Source organism: Loxodonta africana, chromosome 24, assembly GCF_030014295.1.
Source record: "Loxodonta africana isolate mLoxAfr1 chromosome 24, mLoxAfr1.hap2, whole genome shotgun sequence".
NCBI classification, from domain to species: domain Eukaryota; kingdom Metazoa; phylum Chordata; class Mammalia; order Proboscidea; family Elephantidae; genus Loxodonta; species Loxodonta africana.
Genome location: NC_087365.1, coordinates 63,071,986 through 63,098,553, shown reverse-complemented (window position 1 = coordinate 63,098,553; position 26,568 = coordinate 63,071,986). Strand labels below are relative to the sequence as shown.

At 58.6% G+C, this 26,568-nt stretch overlaps 1 protein-coding gene across 3 annotated transcripts in view; it reads left to right on the top strand.

Moving 5' to 3' along the window:
• KCNQ2 (potassium voltage-gated channel subfamily Q member 2) overlaps positions 1-14,888 on the top strand; it is a 58,179-nt gene extending 43,291 nt beyond the window's left edge. The window contains exons 11-16 of one of the 3 annotated variants that reach the window (XM_064276346.1): positions 1,426-1,649; positions 1,982-2,090; positions 2,826-2,957; positions 5,843-5,950; positions 8,884-9,007; positions 9,842-14,888. In XM_064276346.1, coding sequence (XP_064132416.1) covers positions 1,426-1,649; positions 1,982-2,090; positions 2,826-2,957; positions 5,843-5,950; positions 8,884-9,007; positions 9,842-10,564 — 1,420 coding nt within the window. In that variant the 3' untranslated portion in view covers positions 10,565-14,888. The remainder of the gene's footprint in view (positions 1-1,425; positions 1,650-1,981; positions 2,091-2,825; positions 2,958-5,842; positions 5,951-8,883; positions 9,008-9,841) is intronic. The other 2 variants (XM_064276345.1, XM_064276344.1) reach the window with 2 other exon arrangements.
• Positions 14,889-26,568: the final 11,680 nt, after the last annotated feature.

Genomic DNA, 26,568 nt, shown 5'->3' with positions numbered 1-26,568 from the left:
ACTTGGCTTCCTGAGTAGGGGACGCTGGGGTTGTCTGCTGGCCCGGGGGCATCTTTCTCCTCCTCCCCCTTCTCCCAGGGACCTGAGAGCTGGCTCAGGGCATCAGTAGCGCCCTTCCCAAGGGTCAGCTGCAGGAGGAGCAGCCATTTTGTCTTCTTGGGGCTAAGGGCACCACAGCCTCAGCACCTGTCCTCTTGGAACAGGCTGGTGGGTCTGAGGGACTTGGTGAGCGAAGGGGCCCACCTTTGAGGTGGGAGCTGGGACTTGGACAGGAACCCAAGGGGCCTCGTTCTGAAAGGCCAGCCTGGGCAGTGTCTCATGGGCCCATGGGAGAGCAAGTGAGCCAGGCCATGCTGGAATGTTCCGTGGGCTCCTCAGCATGGCAGCCGTGTGTTCTCAGTTCTTGAGCACATCACTTTTGTCTTAGGCAGAGGGTGGAAAGCTGCCTGGTGGGGAGGAAGCAGATGGCCATGTGACTCCTGGAGCCTGGTGCTTCCCAGACCAAGGGCAGAGGTTGGGCCAGGGGCCATGCCTACCTGTGTATCCCTACCAGGTCGCCTGCTTCTGTGGGCCAGGTACTCAGGTCCCAGTCTACCTCTCTCTCCTGGCTGCTGTGGAGGGTGTCTCGGCCTGTGAAAGTGAGACTGACGCCACGTTTACCAGGGGGCTGGGGCCAAGAAAAAATGCTGAGAATACGGGAACAATGGCTTTTCTGCTTCCTACCACATGGCTGCCTCCTCTACCCCGACAGTAAGGCTGGCCACAGCCTTGTCCACAGCCAATGGAGGAAGCCAAGTGCATCCATGTTGTCTCTCCTGAAGCAGCATGCTACAGTTTAGGGAATTAATGGGATCATCTTCGGTGGTGGATCTGTCCGGGCTGGCAGGGGGCTGCTCAGCTGGGGCGACCCCGAAGATGGGGCAGGTCCACACCCTGATTGGGGCAAGGCTCTTAACTTGTGCCACTCCTCCACCCATACCATGCCAGCCAGAGGACTCTGCAGGCGTTGGCTGGGGCAGGGTCAGCTGGGGTCCCTGCTGAGGTTGCCACTCCTGATGCCTGGGCAGGAGTGTGGGGGGGTTGGTGAGCGAGGTCGCATGCCTCATGTGGAAGGGGAGCACCGCAGCTCTGGGTGTGGGGGCTCATCTTGCCCAGGGGCACCCCTGGGAGGAGAGGGGAGGAGGGGAGGCAGGACCTTGTGGAGAGGCTTTTGATTTCAGGGTCTCCAGAAGTGATTTAAGAGTTCATGACGTGGCCTTCCCTGCCCTGGCCATGGTCTGTGCCACTGCCGCCACTGGGAAGATGACCCGGCCCCCCAGCCCCTTCTGTCTGAGCAGCCGCTCTGAGCGTTCTTCCAGTGACTTCTCTTGCTCTCTCTTTGTGTGTCCGTCCATCTGTCTGCTGTCGTTGGTCTCCTTGGAGCAGCCAGAAGGTCAGCCTGAAGGACCGTGTCTTCTCCAGTCCCCGAGGTGTGGCCACCAAGGGGAAGGGGTCCCCTCAGGCCCAGACAGTGCGGCGGTCCCCCAGCGCTGACCAGAGCCTGGAGGACAGCCCTGGCAAGGTGCCCAAGAGCTGGAGCTTTGGGGATCGCAGCCGGGCGCGTCAGGCATTCCGCATCAAGGGCGCGGCGTCGCGGCAGAACTCGGAAGGTGGGTTGGCCCCGCACAGAGCCCCCTCCGCTGGTGAGGGCGGCCATACCGTGGCATTGCATAGGTAGTCAGCCGGCCCTCTGGACTCTTGCCCTGTGGCCACCTCAGTCTCTTCCGCAGGCTCCTGGGGTGGGTGTCCCTTCAGCCTTGGCTCTGTCTGCTGGAGACAGTCTTGGCAGAGAGGAGCAGCTGCAGAAGGCAGGAGAGGGAGGGGAAGGCCTCTGAATGCCAGTACCTGGCAGCCGAGCCAGCCTCCGGGCCCCTCCCCTCCCCGCAGCCCCACTGACCCCGGGTGACCCATCCCCTAACAGACTGTTTGTCCTTCCACCCAGAAGCAAGTCTCCCCGGGGAGGAACCTGTGGAGGACAACAAGAGCTGTAACTGTGAGTTTGTCACGGAGGATCTGACTCCTGGGCTCAAAGTCAGCATCAGAGCTGTGTGGTAAGTATGCCTGCTGCCAAGCCTGGGGGGCTGTGGGGGCTGGGGGGTCGCAGGGGCTGGGGGGCCGTGGGGGCTGGGGAGGGCCACAAAGCAGCCTGGGGGGGCCAAGAGGGATCCCGGGGAAGTTGTGAGGGGGCCTGAGAAGGGCCCGCATGGGTGCCTGGGGGGCATTAGAGGTCTGGAGGGAGTCACAAGGCCATCTGGGAGGCGCTATGACAGGGTCCGGGGGGCTGCGAGGGGACCTGGGGAGGGGCCTATGAGGGGGCCGCCTCAGTCTGCCTGCCCCGGGATCTCAGAGCACAGAATCGGAGCCTCTGGGAACAAAAGGAGCCAGATTCCAGTGAGGCCAGCCGCCCTGCCTGGACGCCCTGGTGTCTGCTCAGATCTGTGGGTGTTGGTTAGGGGCTGTGTGCTCCAGGGGAGGCCTTGACGACACTCCCCACAGCCCCCACGAAGGAGGCCATCAGGGTGCAATGTGGTCCCATGAGCCAGAATGGAGGGCTTGGCTGGGTCCTGGGCTGACAAGGGTCCGTCTGTGCGGCCGCATACCTTGACTGCAGGAGTCAGGTGAGGCTGCTGACCTCCAAGGCCTGTGCCTGTGGCCCATGGGGAGACCTGTAGGGAAAATCGAGGTTAAGGGACTGGGCCTTGGACAGGGTGGGCAGGCCAGCCTGGTGGGCCTGGCTTGCACAACCCCTGCAGGCTCAGGTCGCCCCCCACCCTGCCCTCCCTCAGTGTCATGAGGTTCCTGGTGTCCAAGCGGAAGTTCAAGGAGAGCCTGAGGCCCTACGATGTGATGGACGTCATTGAACAGTACTCGGCCGGCCACCTTGACATGCTGTCCCGCATCAAAAACCTGCAGTCCAGGCAAGAACCTCCTGCCCGGCCCTGCAGTCGCAGCCTGGGTCGTTCTGGCCCGAACCAGACGAGGCACTGGGGGGGTCCTCTCAGGGGTCAGCAGCCACCAGGGGTTCAGGGAGAGCACAGGGATGGGCTGGCGGGAGTGTGGCAGCGAGCTTGCTCTGCTGCCCACCGCTCTGCGCCCCTCCCCTGCCCTCTCAGCGTCTCTCCTGTGGCCACATGTCGGCTTTCCGTTCTTTCTCACGGAGATATATTTGTTGTTAATGTCTGTGTGTCTCTCCCTTCTCTGCCCCCCCACACTATGTGCGTGTGTATATGTGTGTGCACATGTGTATGTACGTGTGTATGTTCACTTGAATTTGCATGTGTGTACATGTGTGTATGTGTCTATGTGTACATGTGTTTGCGTGAATGTACAATGCATGTGTTTGCATGCTCACACATGCTCTGTGTATGCAGCTCTGTACGTATGCATGTTTGTGTAGACACAAGTGTGTGTATATGCATGTACGTGAGTACATTGTATATGTGAGTGTGCCTGAGCACTTGCTTGTGTGAGTGTATGTGTGCATGTATGTAGTGTGTGTACACGCATGCATGCATGTGTACGTGTGTTCATGGGTGCATGCATGTATGTGTGTGCATACAAATGTGCATGAATGTGTGCATTGTATGTGTGTGCATGTGTATACACAGCTCTGTATGTATGTGTGCCCATGTGTGTGTGTACATGTGTGTACATGTGTATGTGTACTTGTGTACACATGTGTGCATACCTATGTGTGAGGGTACACTCATGTGCATGTGTGTTATTCATGTGCATTCACATGTGTGTAGTCATGTATGAGCATATGCATTCATGTTTACTGTGAATGTGTATGTGTGCAAGTGTACGCATCTCTGTATGTGTTTATGTGTGTGTGCACATCTCTGTATGCACATTTGTGGCATGTGGATGTGTACCCACACGTGTGCACACATGCACACATTTATGTATCTGTGTGTATGTTCTGCCTTACACATGTGTGCACACATGTGCTGTGCGTGTGTGTGTGTGCATTTTTTGCTGTGAATGGAGCAGCCTTTCAGAGAGATGAAGCCTCAGAATTTCTGGGCTCCCCATCAGGCAGCAGTCACACTACTTAGCCACGCTCCTTCCAGAACAGAGAGGTGTCCGTCTCTTTCTCACCTGTACAGCAGAGTCTCACTTACTGAGCCAGAAGCTGGGGTGAGAAGCATTCTGAGGTGTGGCTGTCACTGGGCACTCTGTGACCCCTTTGTGCGTGGGAGCAGCTCGCTCACTCCAGCAGTCAGGTTACATACACTGTTGTACACACAAGTGAGGCCCCATGCACTTTCATGCACACACATGGCATTCCACAGGACACACACAAGCACATACATGTACAGGTGTGGATGTACATATGCACACCTATATGCACCTTTGTACATAGTTGTCCACATGGACCTCAGTTGTGCATATACACATGTGTGTTCATACACTGGCATACACATGATCATATTCTTATTCTCCTGATCACATACAGTATGCACAAAGCACACACACTCATACACATTCCCCTGCACAGGTGTGCACACTCGACCGCATACAAATGCACATACACACACGTGACTGCAGATGTATGTGTGTTTGTGGATCCTGTGAGGAGTGGTGCTTAAAGGGCTTGGCTGCTAACCAAAAGATTAATGGCTTGAATCCATCAGCCACTCCACAGGAGAAAGATGTGGCAGCCTGCTTTCAAAAAGATTTACAGCCTTGGGAACCCCATGGGGCAGTTCTACTCTGTCCTCTAGGGTTGCTGTGAGTTGGAATCGACTCGACGGCAAAGGGTGGTAAGGCGGTCAGACAGCTGTTATCGTGGGTCATATGTTTCTGCCAGCCCTCCTGCCCCTGGGCCCCCTCAACAGTGGCTGCAGCAGGTTCCCAGCCCTGGAAACCCAGGCCTTGGTTAAGGGAAGAGAGTCTGGACAGAGGGACCTCTGGAAGGAGTGAGGGCATCATTCTGGGGAGTCAGTGTGCCCCATCACGGTGGCTGCCCTCTCCTGGTCTCATGATGCTGGGGTAGGGGCCATTCTAGGGCTCAGGCTGTTCCCACTGGGCAAGGGGCCCAAGAGACGCCCCTTCCTGGCTCTAGGTGCAGGCCGCAATGGTTCCTTGCTCAGCATCCTCCACAAGCATTGGCTAGACTTGAGTGCTGTGCTGTGCATCTGAGCACACACGTGGTACCACCCCTGTGTGTGCGTGTGTGCGCAAGTATGTGTACTTGTGTGAGGCATCATGTGCGCGTGTGTGAGGGAGTGTGTATGTCTGTGTGTGTGAGAAAGAGAGAAAATATTCCAATGTCTCCACTCTGGTACGTGTTTCCACATCTTTCTCACTGCAGCTGTTTTTGTCCACCAGGCTCTTCTGTCCTAACTTCTCCTTTGTCCTTCACTCTGTCTGGAAAGACAGACTAAACAAACCACCCAGGAGCAGGATGTCTCTGTTCTCTGCTGACAATGAGTTACATGTTGTCTGTGGCCCACACCTCTGGTATTTGCTGCCCAGCTCCAAGTATACTTCCAGCTCTGCATGCTGGCGGCTCGGCAGAGATCTGGGAGGCTCAGCAGTGAGGGCGTACAGCTGCTGGGCCCTGGCTTCCCCGAGCCGAGCACTTTGCTTGAACACTGGAGAGATTTGGCAAATCCAAGATCAAGCAAGTGTGGGGCCAACTGCTTTCTGTTTCAAGCAGAATATATTTGTGAGGAATATCACCATGTGGTTTTCAGTTGGGTTTTTCCTTCTGTTTTTGCCAGTTTCTGGCCACCTCTCCTTCGTGTTGCTACATGATGCATTTTGCTGGTGTCTTTTTTCTTGTTCACTCTGCCAGGATAGATATGATTGTGGGTCCCCCACCCCCTTCAACTCCCCGGCACAAGAAGTACCCCACCAAAGGACCCACAGGCCCTCCGAGAGAGTCACCCCAGTACTCTCCTAGGTTAGGACCCAGCACCCTGGACTGTCTCTGTGGACCGGCTCCTCCACTCCAGGCCACATGACGCGGTGCCTAGCTCACCAGCCACTGGGATGGTGGCATTTGGGGTTTTCTCCTCCCCATAAGGCAGTGTTAGGGGAAGGGCCACCTCCACAGCCAGTGGGGCTTGTCGGGGTGCCATAGAGCCAAGCTGTCCTGCGGCTTCTCTTGGCAGAGTCCTTCAGGGAGCCAGGCTCCTCTCTGTGGACTTCTGGGTGACATCCGCCTGGGGCTGGTGGCTTATACATGAAGTGGTGGCAGCCTCTCCAGGGCCAGACATGCAGGAGGGTGACCTTCCCAGCCCAGCACCCACAGACTCACCTCTGCAGAGGCCCCCAACTGAGGTCTGCATGTGTGGCCCCTTGGATCCCGCTGCTGGTGGCTGTGTGACCTCGGGGTGGGGGGCATGTCTCTCCCCGTGCTTCTGTCCTGTGTGTGACACGGACGCAGCCACCATGAAGGGTGACCGCGACGTCGGTGGGGGGGCCCGGCCCCGAGCAACTCTGTGAGCTTTGGTTGTTTGTAGCCTTCATCTTACTACTATCAGTAAACAAGGAGCTTAGACGCTCAGTTGATAGCAGAAGGAGGGTTAGGCACAGCTGGGGGTGAGTCAGCAAGGGCAAACTTCTAGTTGGGATTCGGATCTTTATGAGCCTTATTGTTTCCCTGGGACTATTCCATGATAGCTATGACCTCCCCTTTCTCTGGCAAGTTAACCACTAAGGGAGAGAGAGACAGAGCCAAGGCAGGGCTGAGGGGGAGGGAGCCTGGGACAGAGATAGTGTCTAAGGGGGGCCTGATGATCCCCTTCTGTGCCCAGAACCGGGGTGGGGGGTGGCAATCAGCTTGGTCCCATGACCTTTGGCCTCTCCCCATGAAAGGGCAGCTCGGGAGCGGGCAGGGTCTGTTTCTCCTTCCCTCCCGGGCAGCCTTCTCTCACAGGGAGGCCTTGGGCTGTGCTTGCCATCCCCTGTCCAAGGCCCAAGGATGCTGTGCCCCAGACACAGACCCTCCCCACTCTGGGGCAGTCAAGTGGGAGCTGCAGAGGCCCTGCTGCTCAGCACCTTGCCTCCTCACAGACCCCCCAGCTGCTGCATCTGGGAACACACAGATTCACCAAGAGAAAGGGCCGGAGGATAGCGGGGCTCCCCCAGCCCAAGGGAGTCAATTGTGTGGGGTTAAACCTGGCTCCCTGCCTGGGGAGGAGACAGCCCAGGCTCCCCAGAGGCCCCTCTTGGCCCCCAACCCCTGTCGGGTCCTGGCCCTGGCCCCCATCTACAAGTAGGCAGGCGGCGTCATGTGGCATGGACGGAGGCGGTGAGCACTGTGACTGGATCGTGCAGACCCTGGGAAAGGCCAGAGTGCCCCCCATTCCCACGGCATCTGCTTGGAGCCAGGCCCCCAGCCCTGCATGCGTGAGTCAGTGCATGAGCCCAGGAGCATGCGGGCTGCACCGTGGCTGCTGGGACCGGCCAGCTTCTGCTCCTGCAACAGAGAGAAGCATCCCGCCTCCCCGCCTCCCACCTCCAGGAGTGGGGCAGACTGGAGGCAGGGGCCCTGGGGCAGGGGCAGGGCTGCCTTTCCCCCATCAGGGACACCAGGCGCTGCTGGAGCAAGGGAGATGGTGTCCCAGCCCCTGTCAAAGAGGGAAGAGGGCGAGCAGAGTCCACGAGCCAGGGAGGTGGAATTGGCTGGGTGGGCACGGTGCCCTGTGGTCTTGGCCTGGCCCTGCCCCTCTGCGTTCCTTCCAGAGGAAAGATGAGCAGGGGAGGGCTGCCCTGGTGCAGGCCCTTTCCTGCCATCTGTCTGTCAGTCTAGGGCAGCTCAGGCTGGAGATGTTCCAAGTCTTCCTCAGCCACAGCCTGGACCGAACTCCACTGGCCTCAAGGCAGGTTTGGGGCGGCTCCTCATGCATCCAAGCCCTGCAGGCCCTCTCAGGGTGCACAGGGGAGCCCTGTGATGTGACACCTCCCTGCCAGTGTGACCTGCCCGGGATCCTGATTCCTTGCTGGTCAAATAAACCCCATACCCAAGGGAAAGAAGCCACCTTCCTTTCCTGGCAGTCGTGACCCAGTGGTCTAGTTTGCGATAAGCTCAGCTGCGTTCCAATGGGATACGCAAACACACTTGTGTGTATTTGCACATACACGCACACAGTGCACACTCATGCACAAACACACACATGCACACTTGAGCACACAGGCAGACTCTGGTTGGCAGCAGCTCTGTCTCGTCCCCCTCCTTTGTCTGTGTGTGGTGGTCCCTGGCTGCTCTGTGCTGCCCTTCCTGTTGGTGCATGGAGCTTCCTGTTTCCTCCTCAGACATAGCTCTGTGCATGGAGCTTCCTGTTTCCTCCTCAGACATAGCTCTCTGCCCACCAGACTCTGGGTTGAACTGACTCCTCTCTGTGGCACATTATGTAGGAGTAAAGCTGAGGGTGTGGGGGGCAGGGGCGTCTTCCAGAGCAGGGGAAGGTCTTGATGTGGCCCAGCCCCCATGCTGTGCGCCCACTGGCTGTCTCTCCACCCTCTGGGCCTCAGTTTGCCCTGCTGGGTGCGGGCGCGGTGACTGCTGATGGCAGGAGGAGCCAGGAGTGGCTGAGGACTCAGGCTTATCTGGGTTTTCGGGGGCAGGTCTGGGAGCCCCGGCTTGAGAGGGGTGCGGGAGGGGGAGGGGCAATTGGTCCGGTAGACTCCCTTCACTTTACTCCTGGCTAATGTGCCAAGTGCTCTGGGGTGGAACAATGGGGTGAGCCCTGAGGGTGTTGGAACTGGGTGCCAAGAACGAGACACGGTTTCCGGTGCCCTGGGCTAAAGGCAGCCCAGGTCTGGGGGCTGTAGCTTGGTCCGGCCACTCCAGCACCAATTCATGCTGGGGGGGGGGTCTCTTCCCGGCAGAGTGGACCAGATTGTGGGCCGGGGCCCAGCCATGGCTGACAAAGACCGCACCAAGGGTCCAGCTGAGGCAGAGCTGCCTGAGGACCCCAGCATGATGGGGCGACTGGGCAAGGTGGAGAAGCAGGTGGGCACTGGGTGCTCATGGGGGAGGGGATGCTGCGGGGCTCGTGGGGGTGCTGTGGGCTCACAGGGGGTGGTGTGGGGATTCATGGGGGAGTGCTGTGGGCTCACAGGGGGTACTGTGGGGGCTCACGGGGTGCTGTGGGGGCTCATGGGGTGATGCGGGGGCTCATGGGGGTGCTGTGGGGGCTCACAGGGTGCTGTGGGGGCCATGGGGGTGCTGTGGGGTTCATGGGGGTGCTGTGGGGGCTCACGGGGTGCTGTGGGGGCTCACGGGGGTGCTGAGGGGGCTCACGGGGATGTTGCTGGGGCCTACGGGGCACTCCCTGGGGAACTCTGAAGCAGGTGGGCTCTGGGGGCTCTGCAAGGAGGCTCTCTGGGCTTCAGGGGCTCCATGAGGCCCCATCCTAGCATTAGTGTACACAGGCCCTCGGGCTCCAGGGGTTCCTGCTTTTCCCTCTTTGCCTGGGATGGGGCTCCTGGGTGCTCTGCAGAGTCAGGCCAACTACCTCTATAGAACTTGCAGGAAACCCCACCTGGCTGGGCTTCTCCACCCCCCATCCTCAGAAACCACTTGCACATGACTCTTGTCCAGGGTCTGCTTGCCTGAGCCAACGAGCAAGGAAGGAAGGGCCCATCCTTCCCTTTGGCTAGTCCCACATGGGCCCCAGGTGGGGGCAGCCGGGACAAACAGGGCCCCTTGGAGCTCGAAGTTGGCACGCCCTGACTATGGGCTCAGGCCACGCCTCGGGCCAGCCTGGCATGGGGAAGGGTCTCTTGGGTCCGCACCCTCTCCTTGGAGCAGCAGCCTGATGCAGCACCCCCCACCCCCCGCTAGGTCCTGTCCATGGAGAAGAAGCTGGACTTCCTGGTGCACATCTACATGCAGCGCATGGGCATCCCCCCGACCGAGACGGAGGCCTACTTTGGAGCCAAGGAGCCCGAGCCAGCCCCGCCGTACCACAGCCCCGAGGACAGCCGTGAGCACCTGGGCAAGAATGGATGCATCGTCAAGGTGGTGCGCTCCACCAGCACCATGGGCCAGAAGAACTTCGCGGCACCGCCCGCTGCGCCCCCCACCCCATGCCCGCCATCCACCTCGTGGCAGCCACAGGGCTGCCCCCGCCAGGGCCCCAGCTCCTCGCCTGTGGGGGACCCTGGTGCGCTGGTGCGCATTCCACCACCGCCCAGCCACGAGCGCTCGCTGTCTGCCTACAGCGGAATCCACCGGGCCAGCTCGGAGTTCCTGCGGCACGAGGATGTGGCCCGGCCCCCCGAGGGCTGCCTTCGGGACAGCGACACGTCCATCTCCATCCCGTCCGTGGACCATGAGGAGCTGGAGCGCTCCTTCAGCGGCTTCAGCATCTCCCAGTCCAAGGAGCAGCTAGACGCACTTGGTGGCTACACAGCTGTGGCGCCCTGCGTCAAGGTCAGGCCCTACATCGCTGAGGGCGAGTCGGACACGGACTCTGACCTCTGCACCCCATGTGGGCCTCCACCACGCTCGGCCACCAGTGAGGGCCCCTTCGGTGACTTGGGCTGGGCCGGCTCCCGGAAGTGAGGCCGTGTGGCCGGCCGCTACCCTTGTAGGCTCTGTGCTGAGGTTTCCAGGAGGACCCGTTTCTTAGAGTCTCTGGGCCAGGGGAGGCCACCCTGCTGGGGTCTGGCTGGCTCTTATGGGGCCAAGGGTGGGAATGGGCTCGGATGCCACCCAATGAGGCTTTACCAGCTCCTGTTTCCAACAAGGACCAAGGGCTGCTGGGCGTGGAGGCCCCAGGAGCCTGTATGGCTGCCGGCCAGTCCATTTCCCCCTGCTGTGGGGCTGGAGGGGTGGCTGGGGGAGGGGATCAGGCCTGGGTGCAGTGGGCAGCGAGGGGAAGGCTTTTCCCAACAGGGTTGTTCTCAGTAGATGGCTGGCCACCCAGAGGCCTGACGGGGAGGATGGTGGGTGCCAGCCACATTGGACCTGGGTCTCTGAGTTCCCTGTGCTGGCACCAGCCAGCCCTGGTGAGACGTTGCTCCTAGCCCTCAGATGTCCGATCTGTAAAGCTGCCATTCAGCACCTTCTCTGTCCCCTCCTGTCCCTGAGGGGTCCATGGTGGAAGCTGCTGTAAGTTCACCGCCCTGGGGTCCTGGAGCAGAGGAGGGTCCAGGCCTTGGGGACCAGACCTGAGCCACACAGTGACCTTCTGAGATCTGCCCATGGCCTTTCTCCTGGGGAAGGGGTACTCCCAGCATGGCCTTGAGCTACTGCCTCCACACACACCGGAAAGGGAGACCCTCGCGGGGGAAAGCCAGTGACACTGGGGAAGTGGAGGGCCAGGCACCCGCTTTGTCCTCTTTCTCTCTGATTGCATGGAGCTGGGCTCGGCGTGTGGCCAGCACCTCGACAAAGACCCAGTCGCCAAGGGGGAAAGCTGTGACAGCAGCAGTGTGAGTCTGGAGTCCTGGGGACAGGTGGCCGGGTACGGGTGGAAAGATTCTCAGCTGCCGAGTGGTCTGGGGCCTGCCTGGCCACCACACTGGACGGGGTCCGTAGACGCCTATCCTTACCTGGGGCCCCACCTATCTGCTCCCATAGATGCCCTGACAGGACCTGGAGAGGGCAATGCCATTACCAGCTGGGACCAGGCTCCAGAGTGCCAGGCTGGTCTCCCCCACACTGTCGGGAGCAGAGGCTTGCCCAGCCTTTCCCTCTGGGACAGGCAGCGCTGTTTCCCAGAATGTCCCTCCTGCTGACCACCCCTCCCATCCCCTGGCCCAGCCCCAGCTGTGACTGCTAGGTACCATGTGGAGGCCAACCCCCAGGCACTTCCTGGGCCTCTCAGCATGGGAGTTGGAACCTCCCATTGCCCACCCCGCATGTGGCCGGGACCCCCATGCTGGCCCCCTTGTAGTCAGTGTCAAGCAGGCACCTGCATTTGGAATGGTGGGAACTACAGGGCTGGGGACCTGGTGGTCCCTGAAGCTAGTGACCCACCCTGGTGGATTTGAGGCATGTGCCAGGCTGAGGCCAGCCCGCAGCCCCATACAGCCAACACCCCCAAGAACATGAAGAGAAAAACTATGTGCTGTTTGTCACACTTTGTTTTAAATCAATTCTGACTTGAGCCGCTTGGCTCTGTGGACAGCCTGTGGCTGGAGGTCTTCTTGCTGCTGGGAAGGGTCTGGAGAGCAGCTGCCAGGAGTCAGGTGACCCTGCTCTGGGGGGGCCTGGGCCCTCGGAACCTTTGAGAAGCAGAGTCAGCAGCAGGCCACTGCAGGCCTACGCCTCCTCCCAGCTGTCAGGGCACCCCAGATCCTGCTCCATCCTGCCTGATTCTGCTGGATCTCACCCATCCCAATGGATCCCATCCCATCCCAAGGCTACCTGACTCTGCCCAATCCCCCACCATATCCTACCACAGGACACTTGTCTATTGGCTGCTCTGCCCCAGTCCCCCGTGCTTGCCCAGAGGTCGCCAGGGCCAGGAGTGAGCCCTGGGCCACGGAGACAGCACAGCCCCTCTGCACCTCCCCCTGTGTCTCTTGCCCTTGGGCCCTGAAGTGGCGTAAAGCCCCCTGCAGTGTGGACACCCTTGGGTACTTCTTCTGCGGATGTACAGGACCAGGCAGACTGGGCGGTCCCTCCTGTTGCCACCTCCCCAAGGGCGAGGCTGAGACCCAGCTGAGCCCCCACTGCCCTCCCTCTTGGGCTGGGGCTGCCTCCTCAGAGGCTTTCAGGCAGGGGAACAGTTTGATCTCAGTCACCCCAGCTTCAGTACCCCAGAAGGAGGAGGAGGAGGTATGAGTCCGGTCACCCGCTCCTCTGTGCCGTGTGTTCCTGGAAACGGAATTTACAGCCCCTGGTCTGCAGAGCTGCCAAGGCAGGCAGGGCGGCTAAGGCAGCGGGAGCCCAGGTCGTACTGGGCATGTTCTGTGAGTGAGGACCCTGGCTGCTGGTTCATGGATGGTGCCTGGCCAGGCAGGTCTCGCTTAGGGCGCAGCCTGTTGTCCATGGAAAGAGAGAAGCACAGCTCCGTTTACGGGATGGGCTGGGGCCATTTGGGGACACAATGGGAGGAGGATCCCTCCTGGGGGCCCGCAATCCAGCACATCTCCCCACAGGGCCTACCTGCTGCTGCTGGGTCCCTGCCTTCGAGGAGAGAAAGGAAAGAGGCTGGAAGCTTCTAGGCAGGATTCTGGACTCCCTTAGTGTGCATGCGTGTGTGTGTGACAGGAGTGTGTGTGCCCATCTTCATGTGACTGTGTTGGTGTGGCTGAGAGCCAGCAGCCATCCCATGGTGAATGTGGCAGACACTTCTCAAGACAAGCATGTTTGTTGCCTCCTCCACATGCTGTTGTACACACATGTGCACATGCACTCACATTCTCATACACCCACACACCAGGGCACACCCTCGCACACATGCCTACACACACGTACAAATGTGGCCACATGCAGCGCAGGGCACACAAGCACACGTGTGCTCACACGTGCCACTGTATACATGCACACATGTACATGCTTACACATGCACACTTTGTTCCTGACTTTGACAGACCTTTGTCTCTGAGTCTTTGGCAGGGGCAAAGAGGGAATTAATGATTTTAGCAGTTGCAGGTGGCACTGGAATGTTGGCGCACCCTGGGGATGGGGTCCTGGCCACTCAGGCTACTGCGTAGAAGGCCCATCTGGCTGTCCCAACAGTGATGGTTCCCAGAAAACCCAGAGGCAGCTCGGTGGGTGCAGAGAAGCTTCGTGGTGTGTGGGGACCCCATCTGGCACCATCGTCAGCCAAAGCTGGTGCTGCTGTCAGCTCCCTGGGCCGTCCTCGGACACTGGCCATCCCCATTACCCTCCCGCCCAAGCTTCTGTGGTGCCTCCCTCCACACCTGGTGTTTTCTGGTCCATCTCCCTGTGCCCTGGTAGAATCTCAGGCTGGAGTGTCCCCAGAAGGTGGAGACTCATCCTTCTCCTCCCCCACACGGGGCCCCACCTGGAGGCTGGACAGGTGCACAAGGCCAGGCTGGCCTCTTGATGGCACCCCCCTTCCTGGAGGGGGCTTGTCTCAAACCTGTTTGGAGGCTCGAGAGTCACCTAGGCTCTGGGACCTGGTATTTCACAGCTCCCAGCCCCCCGCCCCCACAGGTTTCTGCCCACCGAGGCCTCCTCTGTAGGGGGCATGTGTGATGAAAAGCCCTGGAATCTCCCTCTTAAACTCTGAGTGTGAATCACCCCAACCTTGTGTCCAGAGAAGCCACCCACCAGGCTGCCAGGGAGTGAAGTGCATTTTGCCGATTGGCTCAGTTATTTAAGATCAGTTTTCCTGCGTGCTAAGCTGGAGTTCCTGACAGAGTCGAGACGCTAATACAGGGGTGGCCCCTGGGAATGGAGAGGAAGCTCTGTCTCTTGCCTGCCCCCCACATTTAGGAGACCCCCTTAGGGCAAGTGCCCTGCCTTCCTGTTGAGGAATTCTTACTGGGAAGAAAGCTGGCCCTGAGGTATTTCTAAAACCCTTCGCAGAAAGCCCAGTGGGCAAGGAGGTGCAGAAGGATCTTTGTAGAAGCCCTGATGTCCCTATCCGTTTAATACTCACCAAGCTGTAAGCAGTGTCCAGAACGGTGGACATGGGCCCCCCTTGGCCTCCTGATGCAAAATCAAAAGGGCTTGAAACACCTCAGACTTCATGGACCCCTTCCTAAACGGTGGGGTTAGGACCAGCTCCGCAGGGGAGAACTCAGGCATCTGGGGTGCTCCTAACAAGATGCGGCCTGTGTGGCCCTCCAGCTTGATGGCAAGGCTCCGTGCTCCCACCCCTGTGCAGACTGGTACCCTATCCCGGTGGACATTGTCCTCACATGGTCATCAGCTGCCTGCGTCCATGCTCCCTGACCCTCCCATTCACCTCTCTTGTTTAGAATGTGGGGCCCCTTCTGGGGGTGGGTGAGGAGGGCTAGGGTGGGTGGGCCACCTCCTCCCCCTTCTGGTGCAGGTCAGAAGGCAGGTGAGCTGGAGCCGTGTGGCTGTCACAGGCCCACTCTCCCTCATTCCCCCTCCTAGGGGCAGCTCCACCTGGGCCCTAGCCAAGAGCTAGTAGAGGGACAGAGAGCCACGAGGGCTTCTCTGATGGAGGTGGTGTGATAGGGTGGGGCCAGGGAGACATGGAGAAGCCCACCCAGAGGAGACCCTGCATCCCCAGAAGCGCAAGCAGGGGTAGTGTTGAGTTGGGGCACCCTGTTGGGGTGGGACTAATAGCAGGTCCTGAGGGGACATGAGCTGGAGGGAGAGAAACTTCCAGAACTGGCAGAGTGGGGAGCAGGCACGGTGCCCCTTAGGAGGAGGATTCCTTCCAGGACGGTTTAATGGCACCTGAGGGAGATCCCTGGTGGCACAGAGGTTAAGAGCTAGGCTGCTAACCAAAAGGTTGGCAGTTCAAATCCACCAGCAGCTCCCTGGAAACCCTATGGGGCAGTTCTACTCTGTCCTGTAGGGTCACTATGAGTCAAAATCAACTCAGTGGCAACAGTTTGGTTTGAGGGTTTGAGGGGCTCCAGGGGTCATTGAGGAGCTTGTCTGGGGGACTCAGCACTGCCGCCAGCTGATGAGGACACTGTGTGTGCCTGAGGCCACTGCAGAGAACCCTGGGCAGGTCAGCTGCCAAGAGGGGGTCCCCATGGGCTGAGGTCTGGTATCCCGCTCTGACTGGGTTTGACGACATTGTTGCCTTAACACACACTGATGGAGACTTCAAGGTCACCACCATGCTCTGTGGCCCATGGGACAGAGGTCCGGCTAGCATACCCCCTGATGTCTGAGCTGCATGGACACCCAGTTCTGCACCCTCCTCCCAGTAGGGGGCCTGTGAGAACCAGCTCTGGAGGTCTGCAGCCTTCTGGGGGCGCCCAGATGGGTGGGGCTCACAGTCGCCCCACACCACTACACACATGGAATTCTCACCGTGTGTCTTGCTGGGAACACCTTCTGCCTAAGATGGTCCCGGCTACAGGTGTGTACATACCTGCCACACATGTGTCTGCACCCCTTGTGCACGTGTGTCCACACTCCTCGCACACGTGTGCTGCGCCCCATGTACATTGCAGCCTGGTCATCCCGCTGTGCAGGCAGCTCTGCTTCCTCCCATCTGCGCCGTTGCCTTGGCTGTTTTGCACTTTTGTTCACACTCCAAAGAATACTTGGTATGCCTTCGGTCCAGCTGTATACTTTTAACGTTTTTTTATATGTGCTGAGCGTCACCCCCTCGTCTCGGTGAACGTGTCACCCTACTGCCCATCTCACTCTGCACCTGTGCATTTTCTAGGGATAGACGCCCAGGGAATGAACTCTCCTTTTCTAACACATAGGAGGAGCTCGCTGGCTTGAGTCACTGGCAGCAGCGCCTTGGGGAGGGACCGGCGTAGGGTCTGCAGGGCACTCAGACGCCTCGACCTGTGCACTTAGTAAACACGGTGACTCCACCCAGTGCGTGGCCTCCTCACTGCCTTGGGGGCCGCTGGTCTGCGGGGATGGGCTCAGGGTAGGGAGCAGGCAGAAAAGTGGGGAATGACAAGGGTCCTCTGGGCTGAGACACCACTCTGTTTCCATGGGGCTGACGCTCTGGGGGTCAACTGGGACTTCCATAACAAAGTGTCACAGGTCCAGGTCCTCATTCTAGCCAGCAGAAAGGGGGCCTGGGAGGAAGGGCTCTTCCTTCTCTTTAAGGGAAGTGTGTCAAGTTGCACACATGGCACCTGCTCATATCTGTTGGCTAGAACTCTGTCACAGTCAGGAAGAAAGACTGGAAATGCGCCATTATAGGGGACTGATCCAGGCCCAATCAGGGGGTGCCCGATTAACCTAGCTAAGTCAGGGGCTCTCTTGTCCTTCTCCCTCAGCCCGCCTGCTATGAATTGAATTGTGTCTCCCCAAAATATGTATTGTAAATCCTAACCCCTATATTTGTAGAAACAAGCCCTACTAAGCACTCGGCTGCTAACCCAAAGGTCAGCAGTTCAAATCCACCAACCGCTCTATGGGAGGAAGATGTGGCAGTCTGCTTCCATAAAGATTTACAGCCTGGAAAACCCTATGGGGCAGTTCTACTCTGTCCCATAGAGTCACTACGAGTCAGAATTGACTCGATGGCAATGGATATTAATAAGGATCTGAGGCGACCACTACTGGGGACACCACTGGGGCCACCACTGGGGCCAGGTTCCACACACAGTAGGGCCTAGTTCTGTGCACAGTAGGGCTCACGTGTCTCGGGCTAGACACAGGCTCTAGAATGCTAGCCAAGGGGAGAGCAGGGCATGCCAGATGCCTCCATGGATCCTGCTCCTGAGCAGGCAAGTCTGGGTACCCCCACCTGGCATACAACACTCTCTGTGACTCTCACCACACCCCCAGGCCTGCCACTGCCCAGCCCCAGCCCAGCCTCAGAGCCATATGGCAGCATTACCAAGCACCCACAGCGTGCGGCACTGAGCTCTGTCTCTGACGTGCCTCTCCATATCAGCGTCACCACAGCCCACAAGGTGGCATCATCGTCACCCCATTCCATGGGGGAGGAGGATGAGACATAGGAAGCTTGGAGGGTCCCTGATGAGTGGGGAGGCTGGGATGTGAACCTGGACTCCTGACTCCAGAGCCCACCTGGGCAGGCAGCTGACACACAGTTGGGTCCACGCTATCCACACTGAGCCTGCTTCAGCCTCTCCTGAGGCTTATGTCCCGGAACTGCATTCTGCTGGTCGCCTGAGTCCCTCGGGCCTCCTGTCCAGCCAGTAACCTGGAGTCCAGTGTGGCCGTGGAGAGGGTGGAGGCCTCAGATGGTCTGTGAGAGGCCAGCGTGGAGGGTAGGGAGGAGGGGGGCTGCTTCCAGATAAACCTCAGGGCACCGGGGTGGAGGCACCAGGGTGGGGGCGCAGGGGTAGGCTGTGTAAATGGGGCACAAGGCAATGTGAAGCTCCTCGCCCCTCGCTAGGGTACCTGTGGCAGTAATAAACTCAGCGCGTTTAAGGAGCAGCAGGGCCCCCAGTGGAGGCCCAGGGGTTGGGGGTGGGGGTGGGCGGAAGACGAGGGCGGAACCCTGGGGATTCAGGCTGGAAGAGCAGCCACTCCAGACCTCACACTGTCTGTCTTAGGGCCTCGTCCTGTGGAAGCCCAAGCTCCTCTCCCTGGTGAACTGGTCACGGTGGGGGCTGACCCCCAAAATGCTCAGGCACCCCAGGTTGTGAACCTCCTGTCCCTCCTCTCACTCCTTCCTGCCCCTTTCTGGGCCCTTCAGAGTGGGCAGCTTTTCCCAGGGTGCCCATGAGGTGGCAGCACACACCCAGCGAAGAGGCAGTGTGGGTCCTGGAGAAGGGACAGGCAGACTACGCCTGCCCACCTGAGCTTGAGGCCTGGGTCCTCGTTGCACTGGGTGTGAATCAGGACGTGGCAGGTGTGGCAGTGCGCTGGGAAGGATGCTTCTGCCTAAGGAACCATTGGGTGAAGACAGACAAGGGCTGCCTGGGTCTGGGGCTGCCACAGGGAGGGTCCAGGGCAGACCCTTGAGGCAGACCCATGTTCATGGCAAATGGACTCAACTCTGGAGGGGGAGTGGAAGGGTGGGGGAGAACGGAGTGAGGGTGGGGGGTGGGGGAGCAGGAGGGGTAGGGGAGAGTAGTGGAGTGAGGGTAGGGGGCGAGGGGAGCAGGAGGGTGGAGGAGAGTAGGAGGGAAATGAAGAGAAAGTAAAGGGTCAGGAGAGAATGGGGTGGGGGTAGGGGCAGGGGGGAGTCGAAGAGTGGGGGAGAGTCGGGAGGGGGGTGGTAGGCAAGATGGGTTTTGATGAACTTCCCCAGCCACTACTCTGGATGCTGTGTGGAGGGCAGTTTTGGGGTGTGGGGCCATGGGGAGACAGCGGGTTGGGCACAGTGGTAGAGGCAGGGAGGAGCCAGACAGGGTGTGGGGAGCTGCTATCTGCACTCCATCCCTGCAGGTCCTGTTGCTGGAGAAGCTCCCTCCCTCTCTGATCCCCCTGTCACAGACACAGACACAGACGCAGACACAGACACACTGCCTCCTTCCACGTCCCCTCTGAAAGTTTCTCCGAGGGGGGTCTGGGCCCCCGGTGTCAGGCTCCCTGGGCTCACCCTGACTTCGAGAGCAGGTGGCCCAGGAATCTGCATTAGGCAGCCTCCCAGGTGAGGCTTGGAGGCAGCAGGGCTGGAGAGCCGCCCAGGCCCCTGCCCTGGCCTCACACCATCCCCATCCTCTGGAGCCACCATGCAGACCCCAGGATGGGTCTCAGGTGGAGCCTTGGCCTCTGATGAGGGGTGCGAGGGTCAGGCCTCCTGGAGGTTTTGGGGACTGAGTTGGGCAGGAGGCTGCTCTCAGGGGAGGAGACCCGTGGGCAGGTGTGGGGCAGGGAGCAGAGAGGTGGTAGCTGGCAATCGGAAGCCGGAAACCAGGGAGCACCTCCTGCTACTGAGTACAGACCCTGTTGTTTGTTCACTTACTTATTTGAAGACTATTTTTTTTTTAGAGCAGTTTTAGGTTTACAGAGAAATTGCTCAGAAAATAGAGAGTTCCCAGACCCCTCTGCCACAGTTTCCCCTGTTGTTAATACCTTGCATTCCTGGGCACATTCGTTACAAGTTTTTTTGTTTTTTTTAAAACTTTTATTGTGCTTTAAGTGAAAATTTACAAATCGAGTCAGTCTCTCATGCAAAACCTTATATACCCCTTGCTATATACTCCTAGTTGCTCGCCCCCTGATGAGACAGCACATTCCTTCTCTCCACCCTGTGTTTCCGTGTCCATTCAGCCAGCTTCTGTCCCCCTCTACCTTCACATCTCGCCTCCAGACAGGAGCTACCCACGTAGTCTTATGCGTCTCCTTGATCCAAGAAGTTCACTCCTCACCAGTATCATTTTCTGTCTTGTAGTCCAGTCCAATCCCTGTCTGAAGAGTTGGCTTCAAGAACGGTTCCTGTCCTGGGCTAACAGAAGGTCTGGGGGCCATGACCTCCAGGATCCCTCTGGTCTCAGTCAGACCGTTAAGTCTGGTCTTTTTACTAGAATTTGGGGTCTGCATCCTACTGCTCTCCTGCTCTCTCAGGGGTTCTCTGTTGTGCTCCCTGTCAGGGCAGTCATGGGTTGTAGCTGGGCACCATCTAGTTCTTCTGGTCTCAAGCTGATGTAGTCTCTGGTTTATGTGGCCCATTCAGACTCTTGGGCTCATAATTGCCTTGTGTCCTCGGTGTTCTTCATTCTCCTTTGTTCTAGGTGGGTTGAGACCAATTGATGCATCTTCAGATGGCCGCTTGCTAGCGTTTAAGACCCCAGATGCTACTCTCTAAAATGGGATACAGCATGTTTTCTTAATAGTTTTTATTATGCCAATTGGCCTAGGTGTCCTCTGAAGCCATGGTCTCCAAACCCCTGCCCCTGCTACTCTGGCCTTCAAAGCCTTTGGTTTATTCAGGAAGCTTTATTTTTTTTCTTTGCTTTCGGTTTAGTCCAGTTATTCTGACCACTCCTGTGTTATGTGTTGTCCATCCCTTCACCTTTCCTCACAAGTTGATGAACTGATATTGATACATTGTTATCAAGTAAAGCCCACAGTTTATATTGGGGCTCCCTCCTGTGGCATAGCCCTGTGGGTTTTGACAAAGGCATGTCCTGGGTCCACCATTAGTATCCTACAGGATAGTGTCCCTGCCCTGAAGATGTCCTGGACTCCCCCTACTCACTCCTCCTCCTTGGCGCCTGGCAACTATGGACCTTCTCACAGTCTCCATGTCCTATTTAAGAAAAGACACAGAGGGGAGCCGTGGCCCAGTCCCCTCCTCGATTCGGGGGTCTGGGCTGTGTTCGGGAGAGTAGACTCCACAGCCCTAAGCATCTTTCCTCTGGCTGGTTTCTCAGCCTAACGCGGGGGCTAGAAGCTCCAAGAGTGCACCCAGCGTCCTGGCGAGGCAGGGTCTCAGGTCTGGGCACTCCCCATCCCAGGGGCCTGGTCTCCCCTGTGCCCTATATGGAACCCCACCTCTCCCATCTGTTCCAGTGGTTCTGCCTCCGAGTGGTCATGGTCATTTTTCCCCGGAGGCGAGGGCTTTAAAGGGCTTTGGCTCAGCAGCAAACAGCCTGATTTTCAAGGTGGAGGGGAGGGCTGGGGCTGTGTGCTGGCTGTGGGGGGGGCACAGAGTGAGCTCAGTTTGAGTCAGCAAGTCCCATTGGCCCCCTGGTATAGCAGGCTCTCAGGGAAAGCCTTCTACCTGAACCCTCTGTGGGGGCCAAAGGAGATCCTTCCCTGTCAATATGGAGTGCTGAGAGCACTCCCCCAGGAGCCAAAATCCAAGAGGAGCTGCTGCTGTGAGGCTGGCCCGGGGGTAACCAGAGCTCATTTCCCAGGTTGACCTGGAGCCCAGATAGCAAAGGGGAGTCCCCACAAGGCACTTGAGGGCCTAACCCTGCCCCTGAGGAATCCCCACAGGGCAGATGAGGGCCCAGCCCCACCATCCCCACCCCCGTGGCCAGAGCCATCCAGAAGGCCTGGCCCTGCACTGAGAAACTCCTAGGCAGATGCTGTCCAGGACAGTGCCTGCCCTGGTGGTCCCCACTTCCTGGAAGCCAGGGAGCAAATCCGCCTTCACCTTGTCTTAGCCCACCCAGGTCCCCAAGCTGGGACCCCCAAGCTGGGAATGCCATCCAGGCAAGAGGCATTGTTTGCAAACCTTTATTGCTTTTGAGTGCAGGCCTTGGGGCTTGGCCCTTGGTGGAGGGAGGGTGGGGCATACCGCCTAGCCCAGGCTCCCTGTCCGCAAAGCTCGGGGGTAGGAAGTGGGATTTCGATCTGGGTGCAGCTGGATTGCAGTGGAGTCCTAGAGTGGACTGAGGGGGCTTGGGATGGAGGGGCTGCACACCTCTCTCCCTGCCCCTTTCTCTCGTTCATCCACTCACACAACTGACACACGCACCAGCAATGATTTCACCCTCTCTGCCGGGGACACTTCTGTCCTTTGAAAGAAGGGGCTTGGCCCCTCGCACCTCCCGGTGGGCACCCTCCACAGTCTCCCCATGATGGATGTGACTTGCTTGTCAGGGGAAGGGTTTTGCTGCTGGCCCCTCTGTTGTGAGGGCCGTCCCTGCCACCTCAGTCCCTGTGACCCAGGGCTTGCCCAGTGCATACCTGGCGTCTATTCCCATACACAAGTGACCCCAGGAGGCCAGAGGACTTTGATGCAGGTGCCTGTCCTGTGGCTTCAGGGCCCTGGGGGAATGTGTGGGTTGTAGGGGGTGTGCCCGTTCTTCACTGAGAAGCATCATTGTTAGCTCCAGGGAGGCTGGATGACTGGAGGATGACTGCTGAGCTGTGAAGCTCAGTGACCACCGTCCCTGGTCCCGCCTGCGTGTGCTCCTGATAGATGCTGAGGTTGGCGGCGCCCCCCACCCTTGCATTTCCAGGGTGTTCTCCCCGAATGCGGACAGACTGTGCTGTCAACACGGTTCAGGCACGTGGGGCTTCAGCAAAGTCAGACAAGCCCCTTTACTTGGGCACTGCCGGGGCATCAGGAGATCCCAGCGCTCGGCTCGGCTGGACCCTCCTCTGGCTCAGCCGCAAAGTGCGCTGGGCAGGTGGTGGGTTGGCAGGAGCAGGGCTCAGGGTCAGCACCAGCAGGATGTGAGGCTGGGGGCTCTGGCTGACCCACTGCAGTGAGCTCTGCCCACTTTGTAAATTGGGATAACACCAAGGGCCTGTGTTCAGTGTCCAGTGGGAGGCCTCACTGGTGTGGGGGGGCAGCTCACCGCTAACTCCAGTCCATGAACAAAGGGGTGGAGGGCAGTGAGTGCAAGGCAGTGCGAGGGGTGGCAGTGTGGGGTTTACACCGAGTCTGAACACCAGTCCACCAGCTGCTGTTTGAAGACGATGCACCCAGGGCCAGGAAGAGTCTTCTGTGGGCAGCAGGTTTTCTTTCCTTCCTGTGAATTTTCCCTTCCAGCATTTCTGGTACCCTCCTCCGCCTGGGCAGGCCTTCACCTTGCCTGCAAACCCCACCCCAGTCTCTTCTTCCGTGATACCACTGGCCACATCTTCTGAAACTGCCCCTCTGACCATGGTACTACCCTTCCCCAAAGCCTTATTGCTCCCTATTGCCTGAGGGGAACTGTCCAAACTCTTCAGCCCCACATCCAGGACACCCCCCACAGTGACTCCTGCACCCTCCCAGCACCCCAGGCTTGTTCTCCTCTCAGTGTCTCTACTCCTCCCTGGCAGGCTCCCCTCCTCTCTACCCTTTCTCAAATCCTCCTGATCCTCTGGCGGTCACCTCCACCCCGCCTCCACCTTGTACTATCCTGTCCGAGAAGATTTTTGTATGCCCGAGGCCTTGGGCCGTGCTGTTGTTTTTGTTTGTCCAGATGGTCTGTGCTCACAACGTGATTTATGGTGGCAGTCCTGGGCCACATGGTATCAGCTTGACCTCTGGGGGGCTGGAGACCAAGGTCAGCCAGGTCTACATGACCGACCCCAGTAGAAACCCGGCACACCAGCCTTGGAAGAGCTACCCTGGTTGGCAACACTCCATGTGCGTTGCCACATGTCGCTGCTGGGAGAAGTCAGTGCTGTCCACATGACCCCACAGGGAGGGGACACCTGGATGTCCACACCTGGGCTCCCCTGGATCCTGCCCCAGGCGCCTCCTCCCTTTGCTAGATGTTAACCTGTGTCCTTTCCCTGTAATAAACCGTGAGATGATGGCTTTTCTGAGTCCTGCAAGTCCTAGTGAATCATGGAGCCTGAGGGTGGTCTTGGGGTCACCAACTCGTTCCCTGCTAAATTTCTTCTCTGGGTCTGCACTGTTCTACATCCTGACACTCACCTGCAGCTCTCGCAGCACCCCCCCACACCCACCTGTTGCCCTCCCATCTGGCTGCCCCTGCACGTCCAGAGGCTCAGCAGCGGACAGCCCTGGCCGGGCTGTCCCTCACCACAACCTCCCCACAGACACAGGAGTCCCAAAATTGTCTCCCTGTCACGAGTTGGCTCCCTGGACTGTTCAGGGTGCCTTTGCCTGGTAGGGGACTACTCCCGCCTCCTCCCCCTCCTGCAGCCCACTGAGCCCAGGAGCAAACAGCTCAGCAGTGCCCTCATCAGAGCCAGATGGGGAGCTGGGACTCCCTTCTTGACATTCAGAGCTGCTAATTTTTCCTGGGCACAGTTGGTTTGGCATTTGCATTGGAATGGATTTCTGTTAACTTTCTCCTGCGGCTGGGCCGCCACACAGCGAGGCCAAATTCTCTGGACACAGGCAGGTGAGGCGTCGGGGGAGGAGGCTCACGTCACTGCCCACCCATCCCGCACAAAAAGGGGGGCTCTGGGACACCAGACCACCCACGTTCCACCCTTGGCCTCGGCCCTCTCCCCCACCCCACCTCAGGCACCCCTGTGCCACACCCTGGAAGGGGCAGGGCTCTGTGTCCTGCCCGGGCCCAGCTCCAATGCTTCTGCTCCAAGAAGCTCCCCAATGGACCCCTTCACACAGGTGGTCTTTCTAGGGGGACAACGACCCTGTCTGTCCTGCTTCTGGTAATGACTGTGGGGCCTAGCTTGGTTCTTTCATCCTCCTGCCAGCACCAGTGCCCGCCCAGCACTGGGTGTCCACTCAGTGTCCGACACACCCACACGGCACGGTCGTCAGTTCCCTACCCCCTGCAGCATCGGGCGACTGTGCCCACTCTCAGCCATCTCCTGTCTCTGAGGCTGAGCCCTGCTATGCCCTGGTAGTGTTCTAGAGTGTTTGGGGATGAAGGCTGGATGCATGAATGAGCGAGTGAGTGAATGAACGCATAAACAAGAAGGAAACAAGGCCGGTGTGGGCCCATGGTCTGGTTCCTCATGCCCCATTATAGGTGGCTCCAGCAGTTCCTGTGTGTGGGCCGGGAAGTCCTTGTGGAAATGGGGACTTTGCCATCCACTGCCCAGAGGTCAAGCCAGTGTGTGTGTCCGTGTGTGTGTGAGTGTGTGTTGTGTGTGTGTCTGGTGTGTGTGTGGTGTGTCTGCTATGTGTGGTGTCTGTGTGGTGTGTAGTATGTGCGTGTCTGGTGTGTGTGGTGTGTGTGGGTGTCTCTGTGGTGTGTGGTGTGTGTGTCTGTCTGGTGTGTGTGTGGTGTGTGTGTCTGGTGTGTGGTGTGTGTGTCTGGTGTGTGGTGTGTGTGGTGTGTGTGGGTGTGTGTGTGGTGTGTGTGGGTGTGTGTGTCTGGTGTGTGTGTGGTGTCTGTGTGGCATGTGGTGTGTCTGGTGTGTGGTATATGTGTGCAGTGTGTGGTGTGTGTGTGGTGTATCTTGGTGTGTGTGTGGTGTATGTGTGTGTGGTGTGTGGTGTATGGTGTATGTGTGTGTGGTGTGTAGTGTGTGGTGTGTGTGTGTAGCGTGTGTGGTGTGTGGTGTGTGTCTGTGGTGTGTGGTGTGTGTGTGTGGTGTGTGGTGTGTGTGTGGTGTATGTGTGAGTGGACTGTGTGTGGTATGTGGTGTGTGTGTGGTGTGTGGTGTTGGTGTATGTGGTGTGTGGTGTGTGTGGTGTGTGGTGTGTGTGTGGTATGTGATGTGTGATGTGTATGGTATGTGGTGTGTGTGTGGTGTGTGTGCGCTGTGTGGTGTGTATTGTGTGTGGTGTATGTGGTGTGTGGTGTGTGTGGTATGTGTGTGGTGTGTGGTGTGTGCTGGGTGGTGTGTATGGTGTGTGTGATGTATGGTGTGTGTGTGGTTTGTGGTGTGTGTGGTGTGTGTGTGCTGTGTGGTGTGTGTGGTGCGTGGTGCGTGTGTGGTGCGTGGTGCGTGGTGCGTGTGTGGTGCGTGGTGCGTGTGGTGTGTGTGTGGTTTGTGGTGTGTGTGTGGTGTGTGTTTGGTGTGTGGTGTGTGGTGTGTGCGTGGTGTGTGGTGTGTGTGGTATGTGGTGTGTGTGTGGTGTGTGGTGTGTGTGGTGTATGTGGTGTGTGGTGTGTGTGGTGTATGTGGTGTGTGGTGTGTGTGGTGTGTGTGGTGTATGTGGTGTGTGGTGTGTGTGTGGTATGTGTGTGGTATGTGTGTGGTGTGTGGTGTGTGTGTGGTATGTGGTGTATGTGTGGTGCGTGTGGTATATGTGCTGTGTGGTGTGTGTGGTGCGTGTGTAGTGTGTGTGGTGCGTGGTGTGTGTGGCGCGTGGAGTGTGTGGTGTGTGGTGCGTGTGTGGTGTGTGGTGCGTGTGTGGTGTGTGGTGCGTGGTGTGTGTGTGGTGCATGTAGTGTGTGTGGTGTGTGGTGTGTGTGTGGAGCGTGGTGCGTGTGTGGTGCGTGTGGTGTATGTGCTGTGTGGTGTGTGTGTGTGTGGTGTGTGGTGTGTGTGTGGTGTGTGGTGTATGTGGTGTGTGGTGTGTGTGGTGTATGTGGTGTGTGTGGTATGTGATGTGTGTGGTGTGTGTGGTGTGTGTGTGGTATGTGGTGTCTGTGTGGTGTGTGGTGTGTGTGTGGTGTGTGTGTGGTGTATGTGGTGTGTGTGGCATGTGCTGTGTGTGTGGTGTGTGTGGTGTGTTGTGTGGTGTGTGTGGTGTGTGATGTATG